At 37.0% G+C, this 9,759-nt stretch overlaps 1 protein-coding gene across 1 annotated transcript; it reads right to left on the reverse strand.

Moving 5' to 3' along the window:
* Window positions 1–1,093: 1,093 nt before the first annotated feature.
* Window positions 1,094–9,619, reverse strand: LOC122148542 (thyrotropin-releasing hormone receptor-like). The gene is made up of 4 exons (XM_042774742.1): window positions 9,237–9,619; window positions 6,614–7,330; window positions 5,176–5,593; window positions 1,094–1,769 (listed from the first exon to the last, which is right to left on the reverse strand). Exons 2-4 carry the CDS (start codon window positions 6,997–6,999, stop codon window positions 1,101–1,103), a joined length of 1,473 nt encoding a protein of 490 aa, XP_042630676.1. The 5' UTR covers window positions 7,000–7,330; window positions 9,237–9,619; the 3' UTR covers window positions 1,094–1,100.
* Between the last annotated feature and the right edge of the window lie 140 nt (window positions 9,620–9,759).

Below are 9,759 nucleotides of genomic sequence, written 5' to 3' on the forward strand. Positions count from 1 at the left end.
TCTGAGTGAAACAGATTATCAAAAAAGAAAAAACTGTTGGGTGGGGACTTGGTTCTATTCATCGTTTGTTGATTGGATGAAGGCAGATCTGAATGTGGGCTTGCAGCTGATTGTAAGAAAGGGGCAGGGCTTAAGTGGAGTAAATGATTGGAGAAGTCTGGCATTTCACTGGAAGATCAAGTTTGACATTTTGATGAAAAATTATGAGGTAAAATAAAAATAAAGAAGCATGCATGGATGAATCATTCACAATAAGATATATTTACAATGCACACTGGAATACACTACATTATATTTTTTTTTTGAGTGTACTATCACTTGAAGCAAAAGCCCAGTTTGAACTCACTGGAATACACTACATTATTTTTTCCCAGATTTTTGCTCTGACTTGCAGACAGTGATAGTTCCATTGAAGGATATCAAACATGTTTGATATTTTGAGCTGATTTTAGAACACATATTGTTTTATATTTGTCATGCATCTCCTAGCAATGAGGCAAATGTTTCTGCGTGAGTTTGTTTTATTCAAAATGTCTTGAAAGTCTGGTAGCATATGAACCTAAGTAATTTAGCATATGTTGTTCAGTTTATCTGTAACCATTTACAAAGTCAGCAATTATGTGACTTTGTAAATGCCCGTTTTAAAATTAGTTCAGATTTTAAAAGTTGTGTTGGTTATTTCAGCCTTAAGACTCATTTGTGGTTTTACTTTTTCATGGGTGCTGTTTCGGTGTAATTTTAAGTCTATATTTTTAAGCAACAGCAACATGAGATGTTAAAGGTTTCTTCAAAATGATATTAAAAAAAAAAAAATGTTTTGTAACAAATCAATCTGCCCCAGCTGGAGCTCTAACACTAGGGCATGTGATGCTGCGGCTGACAGCCAAATGGTTCCACTTGTAAATTATGAGGAGAGAGTGGCTCCAGTCTTGCCACTTCCACTGGAGAATGAGGATGACGCCTGTAAATACAAGTTTCGAATTCCAAGATCTGGTTTTCAAATGAACAACCAGGCTCTACTGTTCAACCCTGCCACTTCAAAGAAATATATACAGTATGTAGTGGTATGATCTATACAGTGCGGTGATTTAAACTCTGTGTCATTCTGTTTCAGCTTCTCCCAGAGTAGATTTAAATTCACCGGCGGCTGGCTGTGTCTCCTCTGTGTTGCTCATGTCAGCGATAATATCCTGAGCTGTATTATCACTTTCCTCTATTATTTTCCCATTATCATTAATCTTGCTCATGTCCACGTTCTCCACTGTAGGTATCTCCTTGTCAGCTGAGCTTTTCAATTCATCTATGTTGCAGTTTTCAATTGCATGTCTCTTGAAGCTTGGCTCAGTCTCATTTTTTACACCATCACTAATTAGCTTGTTCATATTTTCCTTGCGCTTCTCCATGCCTTTGTTTGATTTCTGCTCAGGAGTGACTAAACCGATTTTCTTAGGTGTGCCGTTGGTGTTGCTGCAAAGTCGGGGGTCCCTTCCAAGGCTGTATCCGCTTTGCAGCGTTGTGAGAGTTCGCTGGTGCACGTCTTTCCTATGGCAGCGGTACAGTCCACGGAAGGCTGAGCGAAACTTTTGGGACATCAGGTTGTAAACGACAGGGTTGATTGCACTGTTGGCATAAATGCAGGTTCTGCAGAAGAGTAGGAACCAGGCATCAAGGTATGGTGTGCTCACAAAGGAGTTAATGAGAACCAGGGTCCTATATGGCATCCACAGCAGGGCGAAGAGCACAACCACCACTGCAAGCATCTTAGTGACCTGAAGAGGTGAGAAATGATAAAAGTGTCTCTTTGAGGTTCTCCATATATAATCACATACACAGCAATGGACTTAGGTTCAAAGTTCAAACATGAGTTCTTACTACCTTCTGAATGCTCAAAGCTTTCATATTAATTCAGAACACTTCTTTTAAGTGTTCTAACACTAACAGCAAGCATGTTCCTCGTGATCACATACTGTACTATTTTTTAACATGTTTTCATGCCGTTAACATTGTGAACAGATGTTCAATGTGCCAGTTTAACATTCATCTTTTGAATATTTTTTTCTAACAATTCACAGTGTTCATATAGCAACATAATCCTGACTTTTGACAGGCTGTGTGCATTTTTAAACTGCGACAGACTAAAACAGCTTCATTTAATCTTGTGCAAGGATGATAGCAGTGCTTCAGTCATTTCTATTCTGTTTAGTTTTGTTTTATTCTACTTACACTAATGTTCAAAAGTAATATATATATATATATATATTATATATATATATATATTATATATATATATAAATTTCTATTACAAATGTTTTTTTTTACTGTCTATTCTTGACTTTAAATTTAAATATAGGGCTAATAGCTTAAATCAGCTATAACATTAACAATAAAAAAAAAAAAAAAATTTATGCTTTCAAGGCATAAAAACACAAGTACACGATCAATGAAAATAATATGTGTACTGACAGTGCAGCAGTTCCATGTCTTGTTAAAGCATGCATATTTATAAATAAATATAAATTTATGCATTTAGCAGATGCTTTTATCCAAAGCGACTTACAGTGCATTCAGGCTATCAATTTTTACCTATCATGTGTTCCCGGGGAATCGAACCCTCAACCTTGCGCTTGTATTTTACATTATTGTTGCATTATGAAGAAGTCCATGGCATGCAAACAGAGGGAGCGGTAGAGAGAATGACAGAGAGAGACAAGACGGGACATGCTCAAACATCTTCCATCAAACATCAGTCAAATATCATTTTTGTGTCCCCAGAGACGGTTAACAGCCAGACACTGCTGAAATATATCCACACCATGTTTTGTCTGTCAAAGAAAACAAAGCAGTCCTCCCTAGTGTGTCCTCACTCATTTCAAGCTAAAAATTGGGGTTTGGGGGGGCCTCATGGGGGCCTCATTTCAAGCTAAAAATACATACTAAAATTCATTCCATTAACATTCACAGGGACTCCTCTGGGTTTGAGCGTATTCATTGTCGGGGAGGGGGGGGGGGGGTGAGGGGGGGGGGTGGGGGTCGCTAGAGAAGCTGTCAGCTGGTGACGGAGACCTTCAATAATAATGACAAAATTGTCTGCACAACAAAGCAAATAATTGAAGCTGTGTGAGGCTGGGAGGAGCTCCTTTAATTAACAAAGCAGGAGATAATGACTGCATGACTGGCAGTGACAATTTGAATATGCATTTGAAAAATCTGGTTATTGTGATTGCTTATCAATTGAAAACAAGGTCTTAACACAGCACAAACAAAGCCGGCTGCTACTGATGATTAGGTTAAATAAAGCGGCGCCTCTACTGTAGTGATGACTTTCTCAGATTCATAGGAGAGATAACTTCACTCAGCAACTGCAGAGGCACAGGCATCTCGAATCGTATTGAACTTTATGAAATTTGCAGATGAAGTGATCAAAGAGCTGGAGGTGCACCATAACTGAGGTACAAAAGCGGAAGAAAGGGAGTCGCTCTTATAACCTCAAAGAGCATAATCTCCAGGAGTATTAAGCATACTTGAGTGAACATCACAAATCATATTATGCAAATGTTCTGCTCAAGTGGGGCCCTCTTGAATCTCAGATTTTGATCTGAGGTGCACATGAGCATCTCCGCACACACATATGTGCACTTGTGGTAAACGCAGGGATACGTGCCCGCTAGGTCACTCAGTGATCTGAACTTCATGATATTATCCACTCTCATCTGTTTGATGCTCCAAATCTATCATTAAATTCATTAAATCTATATCACTGAACTATCATTAAAGTGATAAGAACTACAAGTATAAGTTTATTTGGCAGGGTTATTATAATGCAGCCATGAAAATCTTACTGATCCCAAACTTTTGAATGGCAGAGTATAGTATAGTATAGTATAGTAGAAGGAAGGAAGCAGCTGAATGAAGCAGCTGTCACTGTCAACTGTGTGATTGTGTACATTTATCTTCATTCAGGGCAAAAGATCTTCTGAAATACTTGGCCTTTGTTTGACTTGATGCCTTTTGTGTTCCCACTGCCTGCATAGATCATATCTCTAATGTCTACAATCTATCACAGAGTCTATTATTCCAGAGTCACAACACAGCTGTGGCTGATGCAGTGACGGTAATGTAGACCAAAACAGTACCCTGATGGCCCTTAATGCCTCTCTTCTGATGAAATAGATCCTGATGATCTGCCTTATGATGATATTCTGCCATGAGGTACTCTTTCACATAATAAATAATGAGCTCAGATGTTTGGTCTGTATCCATATGTGTCCGTATGTGTTTATTTGCAAAAAGAAGGTGCGCAGAGATATTATTGTGCTTTATACAGAACTCCAGATAAAAAACAACTACACTTAGAAAATGTTTATTATAAATTATTTCCATTTTGATGCTATCAGTAAAATGTGTTGATAATGGATCCAACATTCCAACTTTTTGTTATGTAATATACAATTGGACCTTGTTCACTACACAAAATTCTGCATTTTTAATTATGCATTGTCATATAAATCAATAAATAAACAGGTAACAGTCATAGCCGACATTCATCATTCATATACTGGCTTCTGATTGAGTGACTGATTCAAACCTTTGACTTGCAAGCAAATTCGAAACTGTGAATTCTTTTGACTGAATCATCAAAAACATTCGGTGGCTTTAGGAGTCATTTGTTTGTGACAACTTGTTCTGTGTTAGTTGTTGCATGCATGAAACACTGGCATATGCTCTTTGTGATGATATTTTAAGTTTTATGAGTGCCACCAAAAGCAACTATAACTTATTGTCTCTTTTCTTATATTTTGTGCAAAATTCTAGGCATTTGGCACTTAAGATGTAACCAAATATAATATTAAATAATAAATATATAAAAAAAGAATTGACTTGATTATCCAAATTTTGCCAATTAAATGTGTTACTTTAAATACTATTTTAATCTACACCAGGAAAATATCGACACACTCTTCTGCTCACAAACTGACATTTAGTAGAGTGAAACATCATTCCCATAAAAAAGATAACTGACCTTTCAAAAAACAAATGTGAGATAATAATCATAACGCACGGTACAGGAGGGAAGAACTGCCCTCGTTTGCCCTCGACTGCTATCTCAGTGGATATCAAAATGCGGAATTAATTGTCTAAACACAAACTTTTGTAGAGGCACACACACACACACACCTGTTTCCGGGAAGAAAGCATGCTCTTCGGGCGTCCCTGACGACCCACTTTACTGGCGTCCGCTGGTTCTTTGCAGCTCCTCCTGAGAGTGGGGGCGGTTATGGTACCCGAGTCTGGTGGGTGGGGCAGAGGATTCAGGTAAAGGATTCGAGCGATGAGACCGTAAAGAGCGATGGCCAGAAGCAGTGGGATCACATAGAAGATGGCAAAGTCGATCAGGTAGATGGGCAGGTAGAGGTCTCGAGAGACGCGGTAGCCGCACTGAACACGACCATCAGGGTTCACCTGGATGTCCACCAGGAACAGCCAGAGCATACAGTATACACAGGTGAAAGCCCACACCCCGGCAATGATGCGTTTGGCTCGGGAGACCGTACAGACCGTTTGTGCCCTCATTGGGTGACAAATAGCGATGTACCTGTGGAACCGAGAGAAATATTAATGTTTATTATATAATGAAATAAATTTAACCCAGTATTTCTCAATTAAGGAAAGACCAAAGACAATAAGCATAAAATTTTTAAAGAAAATAATGGATTATATTTTTTGTTCCAGTAATATTTTGAAAGGAATTTAATTTTTTTGAAAGGATTTCATGGTACTAGACAAACTCCCCTCTAAATTACACACCATTTATTTCTATAGAAAATCATACAAATATTAAGAACAGAAATTTAATGCTGTTTTCAAAAGATACAAAACAGAGCCAAGTTATTTAAAATTCAATGCAGGGCAGAATGGTGCAATCTCGTGGGAGAAATAAAGAAAAAGGGCTGTGTATTCCCTGTTTGTTTGTAAGAGTGTTTTCAGAAATAAATACTTTTAATTGGTTTTACATTTGGATATATATTTAGATATATATTTATATATATCATTACGGCTGATTTGTAGGTTCTACCCGAAAAAATTGTTCTGTATTTTTTTTTCTAATTTATTTCCTATGACATTTTTGGCCACAACAATCCTATGGGTGACTGTTTTTTATGATCATTAAGCCTTTTGTAATTATGTCCACTTTTGTTGTTATTGTTGTATTCATATAGCAAGTGCCACAATACCAAGTTTCATACCATTGCAATGAACTCAATACATTTGTAAGATTAGAAAAATATTAGTAAAATTTTTGCTCTTCAAAAAACACCAGCAGAGTGTTAAATATTGATATTTAAAATGCTGAAATTCTACATGGCAAAAAGTAAGTAAATAAATAAATAGAAAAAAGAAATTAAAATGTCAGTTTGTTTGTATACATAACACATAGTAACGAACCACAAAGACTATCAATATTCATTAGATTATATGTGGAGCATTTTTTTTTTACTTATTTTCATATTATATACTATATATATATTATATATATATATATTATAAACTCTTAAACTCTGTATCCAGCTCTAAGCCATTTATTTTTATTTTTATGTTTATTTTTCTGTCTTACCTCTCCACAGTGAAGGCTGTAATCGAACAGGAGGACACATTAATACCAAGGTACTGAAAGTAGGTGATACCCAGGCACCCAGCATGCCCATACACCCAGGTGGCCATCAAGCTCTCAGATATGTTCGGCAGACCCGCGGCCACCAGGACCATCAGGTCCGCCACGGCCAAGCTCACCAGATAGCAGTTGGTGGGTGTACGCATGTGACGTGTGGTAAGAACCACCAGCACGACCATGATGTTTCCCACAATGCCCACACCACACACCAGCAGCACCAGGAACACAGATACCATCTTATACTCTAGGGACTCAGACACAGAGTCCCCGGTCCCCACCAGGGAGATGTTTGTGGGGGTGTCCATTCTGGAGCTCACATTTTCTTGCATGATCCGTCCTCTTGGTGTGAGAATTTAAATACAAGATGTGAAGAAACTGGCTGAAATCAAATTGGTGAGCAGAATAGAAAAGCAGAATAGAATCTGTTTGATATTCAAAAGATTTTATATGAAAAAAACTGTACAGTTCCAGCATTTATTGATGTTCTTTTCTCTTATTAAGTATGTTGTTTAATTTTCTTGGCTTCAACAGCATAATGATGTTCATCTGCTGACCGCAGCCCATTATTTCTTCTGTAACAGTATCCTTCCATTAAAAGCATAGCATTGAAATCCAGAGGCTAATTTTTTTTCCCCCCAAGCATCCAACCAATCGATCACTCTGGAATAAAAGATTGCAGAAGTCAGCAGGGAAAAAGCAAGTCTCAATCACTGTTAAGAGGATTTCATAGCTGTCTGTTAATTACTAAATAACAGTCCATTTCATCTGGCGAAACTGGTAAGGCGGCACACAGATGTGCACTAAGGGGGGGGGGGGGGGGGGTGGTGGGGGGGGGGGGGGGGGTCACATATTAAAATAACATGATGCAGACACAGACTTCCTATTTGCTCTCTTTACAGTTATTCCCATAACACTTGCTCTAGTAAGGAATGTAGGAGACTTCCTGAACATTATTATACAGGATGAGAAGCCTTTAATTATTCAAATGAGACATTTTAAGTGGTGCGCGGCAATAAGTAGGGAAAATCACAGAAAGACTTAAAGCTACACAGTTACTGTGGCAAATAGCATGTTTAATATCCAAGGATGTTTAAATCAAATACAACCTTTATAACATTTTTTTCTTCTTCTGCGCATTGAATTATCTTAAAAATCTTCAAATTTCCTCACTAGCTGTTTTTCAGTGCACATTGCACAAAAAGACACTAAATGGATATTAATGGATACTCATCTTAATTTAAGAACACAATGTTTACCACAAATATTCCTTGATAACATATTTGAAAATTAATTCTAGTCTAAAATAGGGCTTTGAAATCCATTAAAGACACTAAATGGGGCCAAGATGTTGTTCACAGAGGTTTGAAAAATCCAGGCATCTGTTGCTCATTTCAACCGTCTCTTTGCTTTGTAAATAAGACTGCATTGCCTCTCGGGATTTCCTAATAAACTGAGGTGGACACAATGTGAAAAGTAATTTAACTCAATCCCAACTTCCCAACCCAGCAAAACCCTGCTTGGATTTCATCTTAATACTCTATTCCATTATTGCTGCTCTGGCAGTGCAGATATGGAAAAGAACACTGCGGTTTCCAACCATGTAAACTGAAGAGGAACAAAAATTGTTGTGTCCCTTTATATGTTTAGTATGCTGTCTTTGCTTGAATAAATAAATAAATCATAAGTGACATGCTAGAAATTAAATGAAAAATAAATAAAATAATAATGAGTGGCTGTTTTCTAATTAACAGAAGCACTACAATATTTGTAACATCCATAAGATTTCAGCTGTCACATATATAAAAGAGAGCATTTTCTTTTCTTTCTCTGAGCTTGCTTCAAAAGTGACGGGGAGAGTCAGACGTGCTGCTGTGAAACGGGGTGTCATTCACATTTGTTTAGTTCTCCTAATTGACTCAAATCCTAATGAGCTGCCTAACAAGACAGCATTTTAGGGCGCCACAGGCTCGTTCCAAAACCGCTACACGCATAAAACCGCTGTCTAAGTCGTGAACTCACGCGATTTACAACACAGCCTACTGTCCGTGCGAAAATCATCGTCTCTCTTATATATTTGTACCTGAACAGGAAAGCAAGCAGATGCTTCATTAATACTCTGGAAATATTCATAGTTCGAGTAAAACGATTTTTTTTAAAGTTAGTTGTTAAAGCAACACCCATTTTTCTAAAACAATTTGGCGCCTTGAACTTCACCCATAATCTACTCAAAAATACACACGCTCAGCTTGTAATTTTTAGATCGCAATAGGCTATTACAGGCGTTCAATTATATGTTTTTTTTTTATATAGAATTAGCCTATAAAAACGTTAGTAAACATTAGCATCTTCTACCTGAGCAACTTTGCATATTAAAAAAAGAAACAAACTATAAGAATTTCAGCTCTTTATCATTTAATCATGGAAAATACTTCTAATATAAATTCATATTATATACATAGGCGTACACCTTCGTCTTTAAAAATAACACTTTTAGGAATTAAGTTATGATTTAAGAAAATCACTGACATCGATAACTTCTCAAGATAGAGAATAAAGCGTTTCCTACCAGATATAATTCTTGTAGTTAGGAACCAAAAGAGCTCTCGTGCAGTGTCGGCTGTAAGCCGCAGGTGAAAAACAAAATGCACTGATATGAAGTATTTGACGTGACGAGCAAATAATCTGATCTTGTACAGAAGCGCTAGTAAATGCACTCTTAACTGTAAATCTTCTGAACTGTAGGTCCCTTCATTACAATAGCGCCCCCTACTGGAAGAGTTCGCCGATAATACGTGCGTGTGTCTTGAGTGATTTGAGGCACACTGTAGGCTGTAATTAAAGATGCGTTCACAAAATATTCTACCCCTATAGAAGTGAATATTGCTTTTGAAAAATATATTTAAATAATAATTTAATTATTTTATGTGTTCCTGTATGACTTCAGTATATTTATGTATAGTTTATTTAACATATTTATTTTCCATTGTTTCCTAATAATAATTTCATAATATTTCCTTTCTGTTACTTGTTTGTGAATTTTATTCTATGCAAAGAAAAAAATAATAATCTGGTCGCGCATTGATGACGTC

The sequence above is a fragment of the Cyprinus carpio genome, chromosome A18, assembly GCF_018340385.1.
Source record: "Cyprinus carpio isolate SPL01 chromosome A18, ASM1834038v1, whole genome shotgun sequence".
Taxonomy (NCBI): Eukaryota; Metazoa; Chordata; class Actinopteri; order Cypriniformes; family Cyprinidae; genus Cyprinus; species Cyprinus carpio.